At 39.2% G+C, this 26,054-nt stretch overlaps 1 protein-coding gene across 1 annotated transcript in view; it reads right to left on the reverse strand.

Annotated features, from left to right (window-relative positions):
* Positions 1-5,677: 5,677 nt before the first annotated feature.
* Positions 5,678-26,054, reverse strand: part of fam171b (family with sequence similarity 171 member B) — an 80,262-nt gene continuing 59,885 nt past the window's right edge. Inside the window, exons 6-8 of the mRNA XM_043693447.2 lie at positions 22,812-22,928; positions 17,585-17,705; positions 5,678-8,814 (exon numbers count right to left, since the gene is read on the reverse strand). Coding sequence (XP_043549382.2) covers positions 7,407-8,814; positions 17,585-17,705; positions 22,812-22,928 — 1,646 coding nt within the window. The 3' untranslated portion in view covers positions 5,678-7,406. The remainder of the gene's footprint in view (positions 8,815-17,584; positions 17,706-22,811; positions 22,929-26,054) is intronic.

The raw sequence follows: 26,054 nt of genomic DNA on the forward strand, positions 1-26,054 counted from the left end.
TCCCTTCTTAAGGCTGTGCCATTTGGATGCGTGAAAATAGGAAAGTATGACATAGTGAAGAATGGTCAGTGTACCATCTTCATCTTAGTACATGCACACAGCTTCCTCATTTTCAGTTAGATTTTAAGGTGTTGGGTGACTACAGAAATTTTCTATGAAGCTCTGTCCTTGTTTGGTTTTTGGTGTTCCACCTTGATGCCTCAGATAGCATTAACCTCCTTTGCTATACCTCCTTCAGCATCATGGACAAGGTCAAGAACGACCATTCACCAAAAAGATCTGAAATCGGATCATGAGAGTTAAGACTTCAAACAGACATCACTAATCTCAATGATAAAGTTAAAAATCACACAACACCAGGTTATAGTCCAACAGGTTTATTTGGATGTACTAGCTTTCAGAGTGCTGCTCCTTCATCAGGTAGCTGTGGAGCAGGATTATAAGACACAGAATTTATAGCAAAAGATATCATTTCAGTTGTATGACACTGTAATCTTTTGTAATAAATTCTGTGTCTTATGATCCTGCTCCACAGCTACATGACGAAGGAGCAGCGCTCCGAAAGCTAGCGCTTCCAAATAAACCTGTTGGACTATAACCTGGTGTAGTGTGATTTTTAACTTTGTCCACAGCAGTCCAACACCAGCTCCTCCACATCACTAACGTCAATGAGACCAGCCTTCCTGGGAAAAGGCAGCTGATGGAAGGAGCAGTGGAATATACCTCCTAATAGAAAGGACAGGCTGACAGAGACCCTCATCATCATTCACTTGTTTTGCCAATGTTATAAGATGCTTTGAAGGCCTCAGCTGGAATTTCCTCATGGTCACCATCTTTGTTTAGTTTTCTAGTTCTATCAATGCTTGTTGTAGCTCTTCCACTGATGGTGGTTCACCCACACATTCCACCACAGGCTACTGGGGATAGTCCGGAATGTACCTGCTCTGCAAAAACTAAAATAACTAGCATAAGCATAGTTAATCTACAGCTTGTGGATGACTGTAGTATTATTGAGCACTCTGCATGAGATTTACAGAAATATCTCAATTTTCTGATATTCTTCACATAAGAGACTTGGCTTGTCTGTGAATGTTGCCAAACCAAAACTCTTAACAACCCACATCAGCCAACTATTTCACCTCCCAGCGTTGAAGGAAATGCTCTGGAATATGCCGAGCATTTCCTATACCTTGGCACCTACCATTCTCAAATGGCCAACATCACTGAGAAAATCAAACATTGGATAGGTTGTGCTTGTTCAGTAATCAACAAACTAAGGCAACGAGTGTTTGACAATTAAGACCTCCAAAGACAACAAGAATTTTGTGCGCAGAGCAATTATTGTCACCACACTCCTGTACTGCAGTGAAATCTGGACTGTGACCCAGAACAATAATGCCTCTGCTCCAGATTGAATGGAGGACTATTGAACAATGTTAGTTTCCTTATTGAAGACAGCTCCACAAACATTCATGCATATCTCTTGTAAAATCAACTACAATGAACTTACTACCAGCCAGGAGGCCGAAAAGCTTTTCTCAAAAGGTTCTGTTTTCTCAACTCTGAGATGGTTAGCATTTCAGAGAAGGACAAAAAAAAATGCTTCAAAGACTCTCTGAAGCTTTCCTTGAAGTGTTGTAGCATTAACTTTAGTGACTGGAAAGAACCCGTGACTAATTATTATGAATGGTGACTACTTGGTACATTAATTTTCAAAAAGCTCAGAAATCAGTACTTTAAGGATCAGATAGGGGAGCAACAAAGAAAAGGAAACAAATTCCTCCACTCTGGATCCCACAATCTTTTGGAAACACCCTACCCTATGTGTCCAAAGACCTCAGGGTTGAGAATGGTCTGTTCTGTCACATTGAGGACACTCATAATTGACATCCTTGAATCACTGCCACTGGTCCGAAATCCAGAAACTTCCTTCCCAACAGTAGGTCTACCTACTCAGGGTGTACCACAGACTGCAGTCTTCTGAGTAGCAGAAAGCATAAGGGATTGTCAAAGAATACAAGAGAATATAGATAGTTGGGCAGAAAAGTGGCAGATGGAGTTCAACCCAGACAAGTGCAAAGTGATGCATTTAGGAAAGTCTAATTCTCCAGTGAATTATACAATGAATGGAAGAGCCTTGGGAAAAGCTGATGAGCAGAGGGACCTGGGAGCGCAGGTCCATTGTACCCTGAAGGTTGCTGCAGAGGTGGATAGAGTGGTCAAAAGGCATATAGTATGCTTGCCTTCATTGGATGGGGTATTGAGTATAAGAGCTGGCAGATCATATTAAAATTGTACAAGACATTGGTTCGGCCGCATTTAGAATACTGTGTACAGTTCTGGTCACAATACCAAAAGAAAGGTTTGTTTTCATTAGAAAAAAGGAGATTGAGGGGGGACCTGATTGAAGTTTACAAAACCATGAAGGGCATAGAGAGAGTAGATAGAGATAAGCTTTTTCCCAGGGTGAAGGATTCAATAACGAGGTCATGCTTTCAAGGTGAGAGGTGAAAGGCTGAAGGGAGGTATACGCAGCAAGTACTTTATACAGAGGGTGGTAGAACACGTTGCCAGCAGATGTAATAGAGACAGGCACGGTAGATTCATTTAAGATGCGTCTGGACAGATGCATGAGTAGGTGAGGAGCAGAAGGATACAGATGCTTAGGAATTGGGCGAAGGTTTAGACATTAGATTTGGATCGGCTCAGGCTTGGAGGGCCAAAGGGCCTGTTCCTGGGCTGTAAATTTTCTTTGTTCTTTGAGTAAGTAGGTCATCTCCACCTCCTCAAGGGCAATTAGGGATGGTCAACAAATGCTGACCTTGCCAATGAAGCTCACAGGATTTACAAAACAAACTCCCAACTATCTCTTCACAGAATAGTCAAGCATCAGTCAAAGTGTGCTACAAGCCCAAGTTCTGAGATTTTCATATGCTGGACACCAAAAGAAAAATAGCATATTTCAAATTACATAAAAACCTCTATGTTGGAGACTATGCATTGGACAAGCCCAGCTATAGTATTTCCCCATGTGCTATATATAAATTTATCTTACAATTTTCATCATATTAAGCCACTGTCATATCTCTATTATCTTAATCTCCATGTAAACAATCAGTGTGGAATGTGTGAGAGGATAAATGGTCAATCATTAAAGGGAACAAATGCAAACTGATGAATGCATAATTTTAATGCCATCATCTTGAATCCAGCATTTGAAATAAAAAGGCGGATATGGAATGTTTGAGTTTTAAAAAAAGGCTGGGACCTTTCTCATTGGTGCATAAGAGGTTGAGAGGTGACCTTATACAGGTTTATAAAATCATGAGGGGTTTAAATAGGGTGAATGTTAGATGTCTTTTCCCTAGGGTGGGAGATCTGAAGACTTGGGGGCATCTTTTTTTTAAGGTGAGAGGGGAGAATTTTTTAAAAAAAGGGCAAATATTTTACACAGATGGTGGCTTGTGTGTGGAACAAGCTTCCTGAGGAAATGGTGGATGTAGGCACAGTTACAGCATTTAAAAGACGTTTAGATAAGTACATGACTAAGAAAGGTTTGCCCAAGAGCAGACAGGAGACTAGTTTAGGATTATGTTCAGCATGGACTGGTTGGACAAAGGAGTCTGTTTCCATGCTGTACGACTCTATGTGCAATACACAACTACAGGCACGATATTCCTCTCCCTGGAGGTGGTGAGAAAAAGAAGTAACTGGGTGAATTGGCCTGGGAGAAAAGCACATCACCTTTTCTCCGCACCACTAATTACGCGCTGGACAAGAATTCCATGGGTGATGTTTTCTAATCACCAGTGGACTGCCATTTTCACAGAATCCCTACAGTGTGGAAACAGGCTATTCAGCCCAACAAGTCCACACTGACCCTCTTAAGAGTAACTCACCCAGACCCATTGCCCCACCCTATCACGCTACATTTACTCCTGACTAATGCACCTAAACTACACATCCCTGAACACAATAGGCGATTTATCGTGGCCAATTCACCTGACCTGCATATCTTTGGACTGTGGGAAACTGGAGCACCTGGAGGAAACCAACGCAGGCAAAGAGAGAATGTTCAGACTCCACACAGACAGTCACCCAAGCTGGAATCAAACTCGGGTCCCTGACGCAGTGAGGCAGCAGTGCTAACCCAACAGTGCTGTCCAACACATTATGGCTCAACAGGGGCCTCTTCCTTTTCTCTTCCCTTTCTCCAATGACTTTTCTACTCATCATCTAGTTCCATACTGTCTTGATCCAACTGATGATTCAATTCTACACTCATTCTGTTCAGGTAAGGACTGCCAAGCTGATCTTTCTGAGTTAAATCCATAGATCATGACCAGTTCAGTGACTGGAAATGAACAATTTACATTTTGCTTCTTTCCATTTTTGAGAATGATACTTCGGTACAAATGTATCTTGGTCAAAATTACTAATGTAATTCAGTTTTGCACTAGCATGCAAGATGAATTTCTGGCTCCAAACCTTCTACAAAACCTTGCTAACAGCCTTTGTATTATTTTTGATTCCACTGTCCTTAATTCTTCATGTACTAACATTCTCAACTTCACCATGCTAGAGTACTAAAGGTATTTTGGAAGAACATTCCTGCTTTTCGACCTAAAATAAGTAGGTGCTTTGTGGTTGAAGATGTTATGCATATCTCGCATTCAGTTTGTATCGTTTCATCATGGGGCAATGCCTTCCCAATTTCACTGAAACCTCGTATTATGTGTTCTGAGGCAGAAGAGTTTCAGCATTTATGTTGCATATTGGAATGATTATTTTGTTAGAAAGGGCAAATGCTCTGGTTTCAAAATGCTAGCATTAGTCTCAAATTTCCTGGCAATTTCTGTAATTGTTCTTGATTGAAAAATACACAGACAGGAGAATGTTATGTACAATGCTGTGATAATCTGGATTGGATGTTTCTGCATGCACTCACTGTTTACAAACATCTTTACAATAACATTAAAGAAATAAAGAGTTTGGAAACATTTGTTGTTAAATACAATTTTTTTAAAGTAATTGCTAATATGAGTACTAATAGTAGTCTCTCTGAAAATGGCATTGTTAAGTCTAGTAGAATCTGCTCAGAGACAAACTCCGAATTTAAATAAATTTCGATGATAAAAAGCACACATTCTTATTCTTTCCACCGCCCCACCCAACCCGCACCCCACCCAAACTTTGGTCTCTTAGTTCGGTTGTAGCTAAAGGGAAAGACTGGACCTGCACTGAACTGTCAACAACAGATTCCCACCCTGATAGTTGCTTGACCTGTACTTGGAATTTACCTCCGTTACAGCTAAAGTTCAGGACTCGGGAAAGCATAAAATTATATTTATAATGATTAAACTAAGTGCTTTTCCATGACTTAGTGTGAATTATAAAGTAAAACAAAATTGTTTGCTTATTAAATAAAAGCCTTGAAATTATAGCGTGAGATAGTGATATGAAAACCCAACATCTTCATTTGAATTTTCTTTTCACAATATTTCAACATCAAGCTGATTAAAATAGATACTTTTATGTTTTTTGGTGAAATGGTGAATGGAGGATTTTCAGATCTGTGCTTTCACACTTACTGATTCCACAGCATGGCACCAAGGCCAAAGACATTTTAGGCATCTGTGCACTACTTTACATGCATGAGAGTCAAACACAATGTAAACCCAACTCAATTCCATTTTATTGGGTTTTAAACAATGCATTAAAACAATTCTGAATGTAATTCACTACTCCTTAGAAATACTACACTGAACACAGGAATCTAATGGCAAAACTGGCTTTGATAATGAACAAAATGTATGAACATGCAACCATGCTTGACACCACACTGAATAAACAAACACTTTTCTCAACATATAATACAATAAAATACTTTCCAATGGTTTCACAAACAGTAGGCATCTGCTTTTGTTCCAGCATTTTGTCAATTACTGAAGTGAAAATCCAAATTGTTTTTGAGATATGTACTTATATAAAACAAAATTGACCCTGATCTTCAGAGCATGTAGTTCCCAAGATTAAACAGTATTTGATTCAGGGCTGTACTCTAAAAGTGCATTTTGGTCAGGAGGACTGTCTGAATTATGACAAACAGAACAGTTAGAAAGATTCACTTTAATTCTCAGCATCAGTAGATGGCGCCATGTAGACCGTCAATTTTAAAAATTGCAGTAGTTCCCCTGAATCTGAAAGAAAGAAGGTAGATGCAACAAAATGAAGGAAGCTAATGAGAACAATGGAAACTAGCATCACAGTCTTTTTGTATATAGTACACATGCTCCAACAGCAAAACTTCAAAACAACTTACTTCAACATTTTCTGCCCACCTCTGTCACAAAAAGAAAAAAAATGGTTATGCCTTTATGACTGGCGTTAGAATTTGGGGACAGTTTTACTTCAGTGTTGTGCTTTGCACATTTTATGGCAATTCATGAATATTGCATTTTATGAAGTCCTTTAAATTTAATTATAATCCATTTAAATCTGAACAGCAGCCTCTCAGAGGCAAAACTCTAGTGTTTTGCAAATGTTGCTGTGTGAATCACTAATCCTGTACTTGCATGCAAAATTTTACAATCTTTTCATGCTGCTTAAGAAATTTGAAAGATTTGTGCTTTTGGGATTGGAGATTTTAAAAAACATATATTCTTTAACATTTTATAAAATATTTAGTGTAAAATTATATGTTGCTTCAACTTTGAGGAATACATTCCATTTGTATAAATTGGAAAAAGCAGTGTGTTGTACTATTTTCATGTTAAAATAAAGGTTTGGTATGACAACTGCCTGAAGATGAAGCTCTCTATCTCATCCTGTTGCTGATATGGATTAAAGTTAAGTCAGCATTCTATTCAGAATATATTTTTTTAATTTTTAGATGTGCTCTTATGTCTGGGCACCACACAAATTGATCACAACAACAGGATTTGTATTTAACCATTTTTATCTTTGGAGGGCATATTATCAATACATTTACAAAACAGATTGACCTTAAACAATAAGACAAGGGAGAAAAGATCACTGTTCCTTTCTTGCTGGAGGTTTACAGTGGCAGAGGTGACAGATTTTTTTTTTAAAAAGGGCAATGGATTGTAAAAGAAACAATTCAAGGTCTGATTGTAAAAATATTCTGCAAACTGATTAGATACTCCATCATTTGTTTATAAACAGATTCTGGTGCAAAAATGTCAAGGACACAAATAACTTGGTGCTTAATAACCCTGTGCGTAATTATTTACAGGAAATTCAAGATGAGTGATCCAAAATATCCACCTTATACAAATAGGATGTTTTTATTCAGTACCACAAAATGTAACTAATCATTAAAATAACCACAGAACTAAAAACATGCTTTGTTCCATTGTAACAACTTGGAATCAAAGATATTCAACTCAGTTTATAGAGATCAGAGGTCGTTCCTCTCTCTTCTGCCAAACACTTTTTTTACTATCGTCTCCATCTCCATCTCCATCAGTACTCACTCGCCCCTTCCTGTGTGGAGGGGTTACACTTATTGCATCATCCAGCAAACTTCGGTCACTTTGTTCTTCCTCAACCTCAACTATCTGGTCGCTTCCTATATCTAATACATGTCTGAATGATAGGTCCTCTGGGGTACAGACAGTGGTGCCACTTTCACTGCCACTCAGATCCATGTCTTCAGAGTATAGGTTCTTTGAAGCAGGTGCACTTTTGATGAAAGTCTTCTCCTTTTCAAGTTTCTTGCCAGTGTGGTGCTCATTCATATCAACTCCTGAGTCGAGGCTTGTGTCATTGCTGTGCACTTTTTTCGGTTTTTGAACAATCATGCATGAGTGTCTGATTGGAGGTACTGGCTTACCCTCCAATGACACAAACCATGCTCTGGGATGTGGGGAAGGCTTGCCTTTGGTCAGTTCCAACAGTGTCTGTTCAGATATGCCCTGCAGTTCCGTGGCAAATGGAGCCACTCCCACTGCCTCATTCAATGTGCCAGGAACAGAAACAGATTCCAGGAGGCTGTTGCTGTATCTTCCCCAGTTTGCAGGCAGCACTGACTTAGAATCCATTACCTGTTTTGAATTTATATAATCCTGTTGCCCCTGAAGAATCTGCTGCTGTCTCTGGGATTCAGTCTGTTGTTGGGAGTGCAATGGCATTTTAGGAAGTGTCTGAGTGTAATTGTCCCTGGTTAATGGCTCAGGCAAAGGGCTATAGACGATCTGCTTATTTCTGGGCAAAGTAGCTGACCTGGCAACCTGGTCTGAAGTACAAAAATGACCTTGAGTTTGCATGATAGCCATGGCTGGATTATAAATGGGCAATAGTTTGTTTGAAATATGGGGTAATTGGTACATTTCTTCATTGTTAGCGTGCTGTATTTTATACTGCTCTTCCATCATCTCCTTTCTCCTCGCTAGCATCTTCATATGTTTTATCTGCAATGCATTTTTGGGTACATCCTTAGGACTACTGACTGCTTGCTGAGATACAGTTTCACTATGGAAGTTATCACTTAGTTTTTTCCGAGACCGAACTGTGTAATTGTCAACGTAAATTTTGCAGCTCTCGTTATTCTGCTTCTCTGAAGTCTTATTCACAAGTTTACAAAATTCATTCACTTCTTTTCGAGACAGATCTCTCTTTGGACTACAGGGGACTACCTTGGGCTGTTGAGAAACAAGCTTTTCATCAGATTTTAAATTTTCTTTGGTGACTGGGAGCAAGTTCATGTGAGTAGTTGATGTGGTCTGGTCCTTCTTTGATGTATCCAGTTTAGGCTTGGTTCTTGGCTTTTTGTGTGGATGACCATACTTTCCCCTGTCAAGAAAGAGAAACCAATTTTAATTATAAATGGCAAATACTTTTAATATAAATGCCTGAAAGGGCACTGAATGCAATTCTATAGGGAATTGATATTCAAAAATCATCTGTAGGCTATGAAGACAGGGCCGGGTAATGGGGGTAATTACATTCTGCTTTCAAAGGACAAACTAGCTTGCTGGGCTTAATGGCTTCCTTCGGGTCTGGTTAATTTTGTCAGGATTTGTACTAATAATTGATTTCAGTAAAAGTACATCTTAAAAATCCCTACGTTCTGTGATTTTTAGACAAGAACATAATAGAAAACGAGGACGAACAATTTGTGGTGCTAAAGAAGAGCTAGATTTCTAACAGGTTTTCAATTCCAGATTGAAGTAGTAAGTCCCATCAATAAAATCCAGAGGCCTAAGTTTCTTTCTTTAAATATTAACTAACAGCTTGCAATTGAAGCTGGAAGGCAACATACTGATGGCAAACAAAAATTCCCTATTTCACTGACTGAATTTTATGGTCAGAAATGAGGTGACAGTCTTTGATATCGATGTCAAAGAGTTGCCTAAAAAGACACAGTGATCTCTGACACAATGATTTCCCCTTTCCCAATACAGGTTTGAATCTTGCACAGTATCTAGGGGAGTGCTGGGCATCCAGCAGGGTAATAAGCCAGCAGCCAATCTCAGTGAAATATCCCTACAAACAGCAAAAATCACTGAAGACAGTTTCAATTTTATAAAGACCGATTGTGTGCTTTTTGAACAAAATAGAATGTATATGTGAACACAAATAGAATGTATCTGTGAAACGATCACAAATTATTAAGCGTAACAAATGATTGAGATGCCTGAGGAAGTAAGGAAGAAGATAAAATATAAAATTCACTAAAAAGTTAAATTGTGAAATTAACAGGATGGAAAATCTGACATTCAATAAACAAAATCTTACTCTTTATGAGGAAGAAGCGATTTCACAATAATTATTTAATTAAATAAGCCATGCATCCGACACATTGATATGATTTGTTTACTCTAGTGAAGAAGACAGTGCGCACATTTTCAGCTTGTGTGAGCAAGCTTGCTTTTCATTTTTAACCTACACTACTGACTAACAGCAATGTGAAAAAGAATGCCAAATGCGTTGTTTCTTCTTACATGTACACATCCTATCCACCTGCAATTCCTTAGCTAAGCTGCCTTGTGGCCCCCCTCTAGAAACTTCAGAGGAATTTGGAGGATGCCTTGGCCCTAGCCAGCATTTGGATTCCTTCCAACCAAACGTCCAGCTATGGGCGTCCAGCTATGGACCACCTTCATTGCCTTGTGGTCAGACCTGGCAAAAAATCTGCAGGATGACAAACCCAAACTAATGTCTAAATATGACAACTTTCTGACAATGTCTGTGACCAAGCTGGTGTTAAACAAAGTTGTTTTCATTCCATTGAACTCAACCAGAGATTGATTGGGGGTTCTGACATTTGGGAAGCCTACAATACTCTGGATAGGACAATCCAATTTTGCTGCACAGCATTATCACAACATTAGTTATAAATGATAAACCCAACTTGACTGTGTATGGAAAAACACAATGTCTCTAACATTAGGAGGGATCACAGTGTCCCCTGATCAGTCAACATGCACCTCAAGTCCAGCAGCTCCCAACTGCTGATGTGCTGAACTGCCACGCCTAATCTGCTTTAATGGATGCTTGGAGCCCACAGTTGGAATCCATCTTACTAGGCAGAAAAAAATAAACAAACAAACAGAAAGAAAGATGCCAATTCTTTGAGTGGCGAGCGAGAACATGGCACCATATACAACAACATGGCATGCAGCTGGTTAATATCAGTGCAAGATAACCATGATCCATTTGGCGGATTGATAGACTGACCAATGACTTTCATGACTCAGGATCCTCAAATGAAAATAAATTTTTCACATGTTTGTCTTAAATGGGCGCACCCTTTTTTTAAAAATGGCAAACGTGAGAAAACATCTTTTTCACATCAAGTTTGTTAAGTCTGTTCAGGATTTTCTATCTTGCAAACAAATTTTAAACTTCATCTAAACTTTTAGAAACACCAGTTATACTGCACTTTTTTTGCCAAAAACTAGGCTTAGTGCGAAGAAAAGAAAATCTTAGTTGTGTCACCACTGGGTGCTATATGGTGAATGCTAAATTTAATGGTCCAACATGCAGGCACATGGCTAGAGAATTAGCAGATAGCAAACAAAGAACAGGAATAAAGGGTCAATTTCAGAATGGAAAGTGGTAATTAGTGGGGTACCACAGGGATCAGTGATTAGGCCCCAGTTAATCATAACATATATCAATGAATTGGTCAAGGGATTTAAAAGTATTATTTCCAACTGTGAAAACAACACAAGATTAGGAGGAATTAAGAGTGATGATGAGGAAGAGCCTTCAAGGCGATCTAGACAAGAGAGTGGGCAATGCATTGCAGATGTAGTATAATCTGGATAATTGTGAAACTATCTACTTCAGTAGGTAAAGCTGAATGGTGAAATATTACTTAAACAATGATAGATTTGGAAAGAGATGTACAATGGGACTTGGGTCTCTCTGTCATCTACATGCAGCAGGTAGTTGAAAAAGCAACTAAACGTTAGCCTTAAATGCAAGTTGATTTGATTGCAGGAGCGAGGATAAAAGCAAAATACTGCAGATGCTGGAAGTCTGAAATGAAAACAGAAATTGTTGGAGAAACTCAGGTCTAGTAGCATTTGTGGAGATAGAACAAAAGAGTTAACGTTTCAAGTCCAGTAAGACTCCTCTTTCGAACTCTGAACCCACAGATGCTGACAAACCTGCCAGTTTCTTCAGCACTTTCATTTTTCTGTTTTTATATCTTGATGCAGCCAAAGAAAATCTCAGCTGGAGTATTCTCCTTACCAAAGAAAATATGGGCTTTGCCACAGAAGCAGTTCAGCCAAGGTGCGCATGGCTGCTTACTTTTGATGACAGGGAGACCCATGTCCCATTGTAAATCTCTTTCCAAATCTATCATTGTTTAAATAATATTTCGCCAGTCAGCTCTTCCTACTGAAGAGGATAATTTCACATGTGATGGCAGATTTGGTTGATGAGGAGAGACTGGATCGACTGGATCTGTATCCACTGAAGTTGAGAAGAATGAGAGAGGAATTCTTTGAAACATGTGAAATTCTGACAGGGCTAGACAAACTGGACAGATGATGGCCCCCTGGCTAAAGGGCACTAGAGAAAGGGTTCATTGTCTCATGATACAGGGTAGACAGTTTAGGATTAAGATGAGGAGAAACTTCTTCACCAAGGTACATAACGCTGTAGAATTCTCTACAATGTAAGGCAGAGGGGCCAGGTCTGAGTATATTTCAAAAATAAATTAGATTCCTAGACACTAAATGCACCACAGAACACAGAGAGACAGCAGATATATGGCACTGGAGTGGCAGAGTTAAGCTCAACGGGTTGAATAACCGAGTCTTGCACCTACATTCTATGTTTCTAACTCTGGGCCTGATATTTGATAGGGTCAGAAACAAAGACCGGCCACCTTAACCTGATTACTAATATTGTGAAGATTTTACTGATGAATGGTGATATGTTGGCTCAGTGGTTAGCACTGTTGCCTCACAGCACCAGGGACTTGGGCTCGATTCCAGCCTCGGGTGTGGGTTTGTGTGGAGTTTGCATATTCTGCCCATGTCTGTGTAGGTTTCTACCAGATACTCTGGTTTCTTCCCACAGTCCAAAGATGTGCAGGTGAGGTGCACATTGGCTGTGCTAAATTGCCCATAGTGTCAAGGGATGTACAGGCTAGGTGGATTAGCCATGGGAAATACAGGAATAGGGTAGGGAGGTGGATCTCGGTGGAATGCTCTTTGGAAAGTCAGTGTGGACTCAATGGGCTGAATGGCCTGCTTCCACACTGTAGGTATTCTATGATTCTGTACTTAACAGGAAAATACCTGCTAAACAAAAACAAATTATTGGAATTGAGTGTAGTTGTGCTCCATTTTTAAGTATTCAAAATGAGTCAGATCAGAATTTGTTATTTGCAAGTTTTAGTGGCTTTTCCTTCTGAAATATTAGGCTTTCATTATTAGTTAGACATAGAGCAATTAACAGTTATCCGATAATTAATTTGATGATCTCTATTTACTTTGGGAGCATGAACTGTATAAATTGTGGGATTATAACCTTTGCATAATTTTCAACCTATTTTTATAAAACCACCCTCAGAATAACATTAATGACTGAAATAGCATTGATTTTCATCCATAATTTTAACATTCTGAATTAAAATCTGCAAATAAAATCCTGGGGAAGCATACACCCACATTACACTGTACCAACTCAACATGTAATTGCAAAGTTTGTGCTTTTGATAAGCACTATGGGCAGAGGAAATGAAGAGAAATCCGGAAGAAAACTGTACTCTCTTTAAATTTTCTGATTTAAATTCTGCTTCCTTTAAAAATGGTCAACGTTGCTGGACTCACAAAATGTCAAGATTGCTAAATGATTCTTTGTCTAGAGCTTCAGACTCCTCCTATCTTGTAAACTGTGAGGAAGACAGCATGGAACTCCAACAAGGACACTGATAAATTGGAAGGGTGGGCAGATAGATGACAGATAGCATTCAATTCAGAGCAGTGAGAGGTTAGTAAAGTTAATAAAGCTTACAGGGCCCTCAGCTTTATTAATATGAGCAAAGAGTGCAAGAACAAGGAGGGGATTTGAACTTGTAAAAGACATTTGCGAGACCTTGGAGTACTGTGCGCAGTTTTGGCTGCCACATTATAGAAACAATGTGAATGCATTCTAGAGAGTGCAGAGTGATTTACAACAACGGTTCCAAGAATTAGAAACTTCAAATATAAGGATAGATTGAAGAAGCTAAGACTATCCTCTTCGGAGAAAAGAACGTTTAAAGAGATTTAATAGAGGTTTGCAGAATAATGAATGAGGTGGGTACAGTGGAAAGGAGAAGCTGTTCCTACTTGTAAAATGAACAAGAACAACACAGCATAGATTTAAAGTGATGGGCAAAAGATACAAGAAAGCAAGAGATAAAAATTTTCATTCAGTGAAAGTTAGGTATGAAATACACCGCTTGGAAGTGTGTATTCAAGTTCAATTGAGGCATTTAAGAGGATATTGAATGATTATTTGGATAAAAGTAATGCATAAGGGTGTTGGGAAAGAGGAGGAGATTGTCATTAGGTAATGATGCTCATTTGAACAGCCAGTGAAGATGCAATAGACTGAATGGCTTCCTACTGTGACATAACATTTTGTGATTCTGTATGGATATTCCAGTTGAAAGTGACACAAAGGACTGGAGAGACAAGTTTTCTGTATCCATTCAGCTTTGAACAAAGGGAAACCTTAAGATTCACCAAGCTAAAATAGATGCTGATGCTTGTGGCTGTGTTTGTTGACACGTCGTACACTGCTTAGATTTGCACATGTACATTGAAACAGGCTCTCCACTCGGCTGAACCTTCCTTCAATAACCCACATGGGCACTGCAGCTTCCGTGTATGACATCATTGATATTTTACATGATGAGATATCAGATCTGGAATTGTGTGTGGGTGTCAGCAGACACAGCTTTACAGTTATCTCTTCAATTTACAACGAAAATTCTAACAGAGGAGGTAAAGCTACACTGTTAGCATAACAATCTTCCAATCTCTCAGTTCCAAAAATACCTGTCTGTGTCACATGGCTGAAATCTGAGCTTGTTGACCTTCTTAATACCCAGCTCTGGAATTCTAAGCCAGTTGCTATCTTAACGTCTCAAGAAAAACAGCTTTTGGCCTTAACAGCTAGAAGGGCTGCCTTCCATCTCTCTCTCTCCCAAAAATCACATTGCCAAAAAGAGTCTCAGTTGAAACTTTATTGCTGGAACAGCACAGCAGGTCAGGCAGCATCCAGGGAACAGGAGATTCGACGTTTCGGGCACAGGCCCTTCTTCAGGAATGAGCAGAGAGTGTTCAGCAGGAGAAGATAAAAGGTGGGGAGGAGGGACTTGGAGGAGGGGCGTTGGAAATGTGATAGGTGGAAAGAGGTCAAGGTGAGGGTGATAGGTCGGAGTAGGATGGAGGCGGAGAGGTCAAGAAGAAGACTGCAGGTCAGGAAGGCGGTGCCGGGCTGGAGGGATCCGGCTGAGACAAGGTAGGGGGAGGGGGGATGAAGAAACTGGTGAAGTCCAAGTTCATCCCCTGCGGTTGGAGGGTTCCCAGTCGGAAGATAAGACGCTCCTCCTCCGACCGTCGGGTTGTTGTGGTTTGGCGGTGGATGAGTCCAATGACCTGCATATCCTCGGTGGAGTGGGAGGGGGAGTTGAAATGCTGTGCTACAGGTTGGTTGGGTTGGTTCGTCCGGGTGGCCCAGAGGTGCTCTCTGAATCACCCGGACGAACCAACCCAACCAACCTGTAGCACAGCATTTCAACTCCCCCTCCCACTCCACCGAGGATATGCAGGTCATTGGACTCATCCACCGCCAAACCACAACAACCCGACGGTCGGAGGAGGAGCGTCTTATCTTCCGACTGGGAACCCTCCAACCGCAGGGGATGAACTTGGACTTCACCAGTTTCTTCATCCCCCCTCCCCCTACCTTGTCTCAGCCGGATCCCTCCAGCCCGGCACCGCCTTCCTGACCTGCAGTCTTCTTCTTGACCTCTCCGCCTCCATCCTACTCCGACCTATCACCCTCACCTTGACCTCTTTCCACCTATCACATTTCCAACGCCCCTCCTCCAAGTCCCTCCTCCCCACCTTTTATCTTCTCCTGCTGAACACTCTCTGCTCATTCCTGAAGAAGGGCCTGTGTCCGAAACGTTGAATCTCCTGTTCCCTGGATGCTGCCTGACCTGCTGTGCTGTTCCAGCAATAAAGTTTCAACTTTGATCTCCAGCATCTGCAGACCTCACTTTCTCCTCCAAAAAGAGTCTCAGACACTGTCTACCAAACTGGACTAATTTTCAGAGCACAAGAGATTTTGCTGTATCTTTGATTGGCATCCATCTGTATCACAGGAAATAATTGCTACAAGATCAGACAACTGACAGACAGTGAATTGGACATCGGCCTATTGGACTCTCTAAGTCACATGAAATAATGCTATTGTCACTGATTTTTTTAAAAAAGAAATTCATAATTTCTAACTTCCTCTCTCCCCTTTCTCTTTCTTTCTACCTTGTATGATTTTTTGTGTGAATAAAGTAGCAAAGGCATTGTTCTGGTGCAGTTTTTTTATTAATAAATCCTACCTTTAATTTAATCTTAGATACTGAAACTCAAAAGAAACACACAGGGTTTAGGGAACAGTGCCTCTGCCTGTTTCAGTAAGGGGTTGGATAAAAAGGGAAAATCATGTATAACAATCTCTAGCTTAAGGAGGAAAACCAATAACTTAAATTTGCATCAATCTCCCTTTGTCCATGACATAAGCAAAATCAATACTCAACAGCTGCCCATAACTTGAATATTTTTCAACCTATTGCAAATTGCAAATCACTTAGATGTCTCACTCCAACCAGTTCCTCAGCAAACAGATCAATAGATATGGCAGGCAAAAGGTTCTTCATTTGTGTAAAGGTTTCATGCTTGCATATTTCCAAACAGAAATGCGTAGGTGCCAAAATAGATCTTTCACCAAAAATTATATTTGGCTTTAGCAATAAGTATTTATATTAAAACAGCACCCTGACATAATACAAGTTCCCAAAGTACTTGACAGAAGAACTGATAAAATAATATTTGGCATTGAATCACATAAGATTTTAAATCAGAGGGACAAAAACTTGGTTAAAGAGGTAGGTTTTAAGCAGCTTTGTAAAGAAGGGAAGGAATTAGACAGGAGGAGAGATGTAGGAATAGGACTGTAGTGCTTGGATTGCAGGCCACTCAAGTGGCAATAATGGTGCAATTAAAATCAGAGTGCACAAGAGGCCAGAATTAAAGTAATGTGGATATGTTTCAAAGTTGTAGGGGTGTAGGAAGTCACTAAGATGAGGGTCAAGCCATAGACAGACTGAAAATAAATATGAGAATTTAAAATCAAAGTGTTGCTTGACCAAGGTATCAATGTCGATCAGGGAGCACAAAAGTGATCAATGAACAGAACTTGGAGAAGCGCAACAGAGATTTGGATGATCTCAAGTTTACTGAAGGCTGAATATGAGATGGCAGTCAAGACTGCATTGACATAAAAGGTTTAACAACACTAAAACAGGATGAAATAACTTTTTTTATAATGCTGTGGGTTGCTTCATTTATCAAAAGCTGTTGATTGTTATATAATGATTTGGATTGCCTCACCTGCTGTGATATAATTTGTCACAGCAATCAGATATTAACTGAGTTTTCAATGCAGGTTGTTGGAAATGAATTCTCCTCAGTATGACAGAAGCTTTAAATAAAGTTATTTTTTCAGCTTTGTAGTTACAATCCATCAACAAGATAGGGAAAAGCTTTGCGGAGAGCTGAATATTTAGAAAAACTTTAAATTCAGACAGGGTGACAGAGATATGCAGTTCACTGACTGAATTACTATCATCTCCCATTCAAGAAGATCTATGGCATTTGAATTATGATCAGTACCTTCAAATCAATGATCACGCCATAATTAATCATTTAGCTACATTCTATTATACGCTAAAAATCACAGTCTGCAGAAGACAAAGTATGCAAAGGTACAAAATAGCAAATCTCCAGATGCAAAAATACTTATATGTAATATCCAACAGTCTTACCTGCAGTAACAAAACAGCACAGCCACAAATCCTGCAAGAATCACTGCAGTTCCTCCTAATATAGCCACCAGGAGTGATGTATGGTATGTAGTGATATCTTTTGCAAAACGACCAATTGTACCTAAATATAAAGCAGCAGGGTTTTAATATCAATCACATGTTTGCAATACACTGTAACTGGTTAAAAAAATTAATCAGGGTTCTTAGGTTGCAGCGGTAGTGTCCCTACCTCTGAGCCACGAGACTCAGGTTCAAGTCCCATCTGCTCAAGAGTTACGTAATAACATATCTGAACAGATGGATTTTAAATAAATTCAGTCAACCCCAAGTGACTATGTGAACTAATGAAGCCCTGTTGTACTCAGCACAGACTTTCTGTACTTCTTAACCTCATACCAAACGTAAACTAGTATGAACTTTATGGTTTCAGACTTTTAAGTAAGTAGATCATGTGATTGTCAAGTTTCTGCAAGTAAATTTAGATGCTAGCGAAGTTGATAGGCTTGATGTAACATAATATTGCATATTATAGTCACAGTCTACTGCAGAGGAGGAAGCTAATTGGGTCAGTGAACTAACTATCCGTTTAATCCCTTTCCCATTAGCATTTTACACTTGTTTTCGTTTTTAATCTTTATCCTCTACCTTTCTGCTTCCACTAGTTTCTAGTTAATGTCCTAATAAAGTTCTGTGTAAAAGGAACCTTCAGTTTCTCCACTTTTCTTGCACTTTCAATTGTTACCCTTTAGTCATTGACTTGCCAACCTGTGTTAACAGATATCCCAGTTTCTCTCAAAATCCTTTATAATTTCAGTATCTCAATCAGATTCCCTGTTAATCACCACTGATGCATTAAATTTTTTTTCGTCTCTCTAGTCTCTTCTCAGGACTAAAGCTGTTCATTCATCATAATTTCAGCAGCTTTTTAGTATAAATGATTAAAGTAAGTCATTAGCAATACATTACAGAAACTAAACATTTTCTTGTATTTCAAGCACATCTAATTTTAATTGCTCCACCGCTTATATACACACCTTTGACAGCATGGGTCCAAAACCTCCACATTGCTCTTTGCCTTTACATCACTCTGAATTTATATTAGCTGTCCTAACATAGTCTTATGTGCCTTGGTACAAAATAGTGTTGGATAACTGTGAAATACCATGAAATATATTCTTAAGTTTAACGATGCAATATAAATGAAATAATGGGGGCCACCTTAGTTATGCATCAATTAATTTCATGGAAACACACTAACAAATAATACACAATCATTATTTTCTGAAATTGCTCTCCTTCCTTCCTGCTGTACAACTGTACAGGTTTTTCTTGCTAATTCTATTTGTGTTGGCCATTCACTCTTTCTTTCTCTCTTTCACACACACACACACAGTACAATTCCCATATGCTTCTCACAACAGGAGATGTTCCCTTCCAATAATCTGCATTGCCTCCACTGATGAAAATTTTGTAGCAAGACTCTCAAAACCTATGACCAGGTAACCCATGCTGCATTGATAGTTCAGAATGGGTGCTAATGTTACATAACCAGTCAGATGATGTCTGTTGAATTCCACTGTGTACAGTAGGACATGCAAGGGCAGCAAAAAAAGGATAAATAAAATGTGCAAGACACACTCAGGATCACACATACGCAGCTGCCATTGCTGATTATATGCTGAGAATGACAGACCTAAAAGATGACTACTTGCCAGCTTTGACAGATTGGAAACTGGGTGTGGCACGTGGAGCTGGAATAGGGTCAGACTCAAAAATAAGGAGGGAAGCAAATTTATAATAATGTAGAGACAGACAATCTGCAGACTTATTAATATATTTTAAATTTGATTCAAGTCTTTTTAATTGATAGGAGAAAAATAATTAAAATGATCAAAAGACACTTTAAACAACCTGGCTGATAGTTTCAGTCACATGAACAGGAGTAAACTGGAACAACAGTTATTCAAAATGTAAATATTCCATTCCAATAAGATGACAGATGGCAGGGCAGACAAATATAGAATAGCAATAAAGTCTACTACTGCTATCTGCCAAAGTCGATACCTCAATCCAAATGAAAAGGAAACAGGCTGACTTTCTTTCATCACTTTCAAGGCAGGTGGTTGAAATGAACCTGAAAGTTTATTTCGTACATTTATCAAATCGAATTTGGTCTTCTGTTTTACTGACTTTTAAGAAGATTCTGTAAAATTATTGCTCGATAGTCTCATTTAAAATTTAAGTAGCTACCTCACTGATTAAAAATTTCATATAGAGGGCAGGATTTTCAAATGTTTGTTGGGTGAGGCCAGTTGCAGGTGGGCAGGCTTTGAAAACATAATTCCCAGGTGTCATCCAGTCTTCCAATTCCTCAGAAGGAAGCCCAATTTTCAAAGTCGGGGCAACATTGGAAAAGGGCTAGCAACTTGCTGACCTCCAGCTAACTACCTATTCAGTTCATCAAAGATCTTGTGTAATGGTCTGGAAAGGACCAAATATAATCTTTTAAAACAGCAATGTGAAAAGTGAATTCTGTGGTGTGATTTTATGATGCTACTGCTAAACTGAAGTGATTTTTAAAAAGGGTTATTCTGATTAAGGTGCTCAAGTAGGGGCATAAAGTAGGCCCATTCTGCTCAGCAGTGGTAGGTACCTTGTGACTGACCATTTGGCTACTGTATGCACTGTGAGGCTGCTGGGCCATAGCTCGCTTTTCTTTTCAAATCTGTAAGCTTGTTCTTGAGTACCGTCTGCCCCAGAGCTTAAAGTTTCAGCTCTAGGTTCTGAATTCAAGCAATTCCTGGCACCACTGTGTTTGCTTCTGGCCTAAATAGGGTCTTTATATATTAAAATAGTGCAGTGTCAACAAAATAAACACAATGCAGACACAGGGCCTGTGAGTGATCTGTCCGTTAAATTGCCAACCTCAGATTAAAATCCAAGCAGAATTTGTTCTTATCCATTGGGAAAGTACAAAGTTAGGTTCATCTCTGATGTCTCAAGTAGTCGAATTGCTTAAGTATTCACTGTTGAAACATATACAAGAATAATGTCCACTATTTATGAACTTACAGAAACTAATCTGCTCTACAGTTCTGTCCAATCCCTACAAATTTACAAAATAAAATAATCTCATGCCACCACTGATGAATTGGGAAATTGGAAGAAATAAGTACAGTTGCTTGTTAGGGTAGAACTTGAGTATTTCTGAAAACTATTGCTTCCAAAGCTTTTGCCTTGCCCTCTTCAGTATTACTGTAAGAATAAATATTTTCGCATGTCACAACAATTTGAATGATCAGCAAGTGGATTCCAATTGACCAAAATGTTGCTGTGGAGAGAGTAATGTGAAACTGTAGCCATGCCAAGTCACTGCATGATTTTAAAAAAAGGCAACTTACTTTCTTCTGTGTAATAACGTGAATACAGAGAGTATTCAAACAGCTCTTGGATTGGCCCTGGAAGGGGGCCAGAGAAGGTTCACTAGAATGATCCCAGGAATGAAAGGCTTAACATATGAGGAATGTTTGAGGACTCTGGGACTATATTTGATGTAGTTTGGAAGAGGGGGATCTGATTGAAACTTACAGAATACTAAACGGCCTGGACAGGGTGTATGTTGGGAACCGAGGACACAGCTTAACAGTGAAGAGAAGACCCTTTAGAACGGAAATAAGGAGAAACTTATTTGGTCAGAGAGTGATGAATCTGTGGAATTTATTGGCACAGAAGGCTATGTGTGGAGGCCATGTCATTGAGTATATTTAAAACAGAGAATGATTAGTTCTTGATTGCCAAGAGGATCAAAGGTTCAGGACAGAACGTGGGAAAATGGGATTGAAAAACCCATCAGCCATGAGTGAATGGCAGAGCAGACTCGATTGGCCAAATGGCCTAATCTCTGTTCCTATGATCTTATGGCTGCAGAATCCAAGATCTCCATTGTTAGACACAATTCAAACACTGGTCAGCATATGCTGAACAATCCTGAGTATGATAATATTTACTTGAACAACTAAGTTAATCAGCCAAGCATTTGTGAGAAGCAACATGAATTCATGTACAGAGATCCATTTCCTACAAACAAACTAATCTTGTTCAAACCTTACACCTTTATTAAATTACCCAGGAGCACAGGGAACAACTGAACAAACATCCTATCTGCGAAAACCATAGATGGGTTCTCCTCTATAGTCTATCACAAACCTACCTTTCTGGTCAATATACACATTTGGATTCCTAAAGCTCCAAGCTCTTTCTTCACCATACCAAAATAGGATGTGACAAAGCTATCCTGGGGATAATAGCTATCCTGGTCAAATAAGTGCTCATTGTCAACATACAAAATCATGAATGGGTCTAAAGTTGCAACTCTTGGTCTTAAAAATTTCCTAATCTACTGCAATTTTCCCAGGAGAGTAAGGCACCTTAAATATTTGAGCGAAAGGTAGAGCTAGAGGTTTCAAACCACTACTATGCAGTAACAACACAGATGCTATTTTCCACCAACAGGATATTGCCATTCAGCCAAAAAGACATCCTACCAACCACATAAGTTAGCAATCTGGCATATGAGTTTCGATTTCAGTGTGATGTCAGTTATCTAGGCCATATTTTCACTTGCCAAAATAACTGGTGGATCATACAAAAGGCATGACCTGTTGGCTGTTCACAACAGGCAGACTACTGACCATACTCATCCAACCTATGCTTGAAAAACTCAGAACAGAGCCCAACATTAGAAGCGACTCTGTGAATATACAGTACTTATTAAACAATCCCCAAGTGTGTCCAGAAATACACTAACAACTAATTTAAGATTATTAGTCAAGCTTGCAAAATGACTCACTTAGTGCTTGTTACAAACTATTTATATTCATAAACATGACCCAGTTCTTTGCAAACAGAAACAACATGTCCAGTTATTGTGCTTTTTTGAATTAAACAGAAGCAAGGGAGTCAAGTGCTTCTTGGCAGACTGCCCTGTCAGTGACTCAAACAATTGAAATCAACTGGTCTTTTTTGAAATTAAAACACAGTTTGGGCCACTCCAAACCTTCTCCAGGCAATATCATGGCCAACTAGTCAGCAGTTTTTCTTCTCCAATAATATAAATTTCTGAGCTTAAAATTTGGCCTCTTGGATTTGTCCTGATGAATGCAACACAAAAAAGATTCAGCAACAAGTTTCCAGCAATATAAAGTGCATATGTAATGTACATGTTTACCTGTGGTTAAAGGTAAGGGTGCAGCTATCCAGTGGCCTAAATGAGGGGCCATGTATGTCCAGACAAGTCGATCACCTTCCTTTCTAACTGTTCCAAGTCCTCTGTTTACCCAGGCACCTTGGATGAAAGAAGAATATCTGTGAGCCAGGCATTCAACTCAAGATCATTAGACTTTAACTATAACAAAAGAAACATCACTGATGAAAGTAGATGAGAAGAATTTAGATGCCCCAATTAACCGAAGTTCTCTCAATCAGACAACTGTCCTTTAGATAGGAAAACTGTACATAATGCTCCATTACTTGAGGAAGTCTAATGGGGAAAACCAACAACTTCATGAATCAGTTATTGAAACATTTGCCATTAGGAAATGACTGGAATCTATATTTGAAGGCCTTGAAAATGTTCAGCTGATCAAAGAGATAACGCATGGATTGGTAAAGGGGGGGGTCACGTCATGAATCTGTTTGAATTTTTGAAGAGCTGTCGAAAGTAGTGAACAGAGATATGCCAGTGATATGATTTATCTAGACTTCCAGAAGACATTTAATGAAAACAATTAATGACGCTGTCAGCTAAACTTAGGCTAATAGAACTGAAGACAAATTGAAGACATCTGGAGTGCTGTGTACACTACGAGTCTCATTATGCAAGGAAGGACACGAATGCACTGGACGTCGTTCAAAGAAGGTTTACAAGACTCATGCATGGAAAGGGCAGAGTACTTTGAGGAAAGGGTTGACAGACTATGCTTGTATCCACTGGAGTTTAGAAGTCACAGACAATGACAGAAATATTAAAGATCCTGAAGGGGCTTGACACGACGGATGTGAAGTGGATGCTACTTTTTGTGGGAGAATCCAGATCTAGTGGTCACTATTTAAAAATAAGGATTCATCCATTTAAAGCAGAGATGAACAGTTTTTCTTTCTATCTGAGAAGGTCAACTGTGTTAGGAACTCTCTTCCTCAAAAAGAGGGGGAAGCAGAGACTTTAAATATTTTAAATCAGAGGCAGATTCTTGGAATGCTAAAAGGTATCAGGGATAAATGGAAATCATAGAATTCCTACAGTGTGGAAACAGGCCATTTCGCACAACAAGTTCACACCAACCCTCCGAAGAGTAACCCACCCAGACCCATTCCCCTATCCTATTACTCTACATTTACCCCTAACTAATGCACCAAACCTACACATCCCTGAACACAATGTGCAATTTAGCATGGCCAATTAACCTATCCCGCACATCTTCGGATTTTGGGAGGAAACCGGAGCTCCCATGCAGACATGGAGAGAATGTGAATCGAGATTACAACCAGATCTGCCATGATCTTATTAAATGGTGCAGCAAGCTTGAGGGGCTAAATGAGCTCTTCCTGCTACTAAGCTGGATGTTTGCAAATGTATGAGTGCATTAATCTGGTTAGGGAATTGGCAGATTAGAGATGTGGATAATGGGCAACCATCCAAATTGACAGGGCATAACTACGCTATTCCACAGGATCTAAGGTGCATCTTTATTCATGAACAACTGCTATGAACAGGGTAGATATGATATTATATTATCGATTTTAAAACACAATCTCTCTTTAAATGAAATGAAGCAGCCTTAAAACTTGGCTGCCAGAATTCACCTAGCCTTTTACAAGAGCAATGACATTGAGCTCTTAGAACACTCCAAGTCAATTACAAACATACCTATCCAGATAAATGAAGAACTTTGAAAGTTGATGTACACTTCTAAGGGTAAACTGAGTATCATAGATGATGGTTTCCCTGGAGGTGTTAACAACTTATCCTAGTTTACCACAACTTGACAATGAAAACCAAACTGATGGTTGGGAACTTAGAAGTCAACTACTTCAACTAATTTAGAGTGGTGCTGGAAAAGCACAGCAGGTCAGGCAGCATCTGAGGAGTAGAAAATCGACGTTTCAGGCAAAAGCCCTTATTCAGGACCTGATGAAGGGCTTTTGCCCGAAACATCGATTTTCCTACAGCTCGGATGCTGCCTGACCTGCTGTGCTTTTTCAGCACCAGTCTAATCTAGACTCTGATTTCCAGCATCTGCAATCCTCATTTTTGCCTACTTCGACTAACTGACAATGGATGGGATAATGTTCCAGGAAGCAAGGGATGACAGTGACATAGGAGGAGTCCAGAACCTAGGCTTTAATCCTGCCATAGCAGATGGTGAAATGTGAATTCAATGAAAACCTAATGGCGACCATTTAACCACTATTCTAAAAAAAAATTATTCATCAATGTCCATTCGGGATGGAAATCTGTCATCTTTACCTGAAATGGTCTACATATAATTCCAGACCAACAACAATGCTGTTGACTCTTAACTGCTCTCTGAAATGGCCCTAGCAATCCACTCAGATCAGAGGGCAATTCAGGTTGAATGAATGAATTCAGCATCAAAAAAGAGTTTGCAACAGGGAAAGGAAAATAAAGTAAAGAAGTCAAGGACTGTTGTGCTTAAGCATGTTGCCAACCCAAAGTGCCAAAGAAGCAAAATCAATAGAGCCTCTACTCTCTTGCAGAATTTGTTCTGCTAAGCCATTCAGTATAAGCAACCTCCAAATAATCAACTACAGAAACAATTGCAAATGCTGAATTCTAACGTCAACCCCCTTCAGCGCAGACAAAAAAATCTTCAAGCAAATAACAGACCTATAACAACAACTGATCTTAATTTCATCTTTGTAAGTATCTTTTCATCATATCTACTTTTAATCTGAATGTTTGTTTTTTATCTAATAATTTTATCATTATTTACTTTGTATCTTTTAGGGATAGTTGTATAATAACCATTGATCTTGTTTAAAACTAAAACTTTGCTGCTGGTTATTGTAAATTGGAATTCCTAAAAAAACTAAAGAAGAATAAAAGCTATCGCAGTTCATAGTTCATGGATCATGCTGCACAGAAGCTTGATGTACTCATTATGCAACAGAGATGATAGTTAATTGTCTAAGTTTGCTGATGACACACAAGTAAGCCATATAGGAAGCAACATAGACAGAAATTTAACATTTCAAAGAGATATCAACAGATTAACTGAATGAGAAAGCTGTAACAAATGGATTTTAATGTAAAGTCATCCATGTTGACCTAAGTAGCAGAGTACAGTATACTGTCTAAATGTTGAAAGCTAGAATCAGTGGAGGTCAAAGAGACTGGGGACCCAAACAGACATATCATCAAAATGTCATGAGCTGGTTCAAAGATTAATCA

This window comes from Chiloscyllium plagiosum, unplaced genomic scaffold (genome assembly GCF_037043375.1).
Source record: "Chiloscyllium plagiosum isolate Xiang-an unplaced genomic scaffold, Cpla_swu_hap1 HiC_scaffold_7, whole genome shotgun sequence".
Classification (NCBI taxonomy): Eukaryota; Metazoa; Chordata; class Chondrichthyes; order Orectolobiformes; family Hemiscylliidae; genus Chiloscyllium; species Chiloscyllium plagiosum.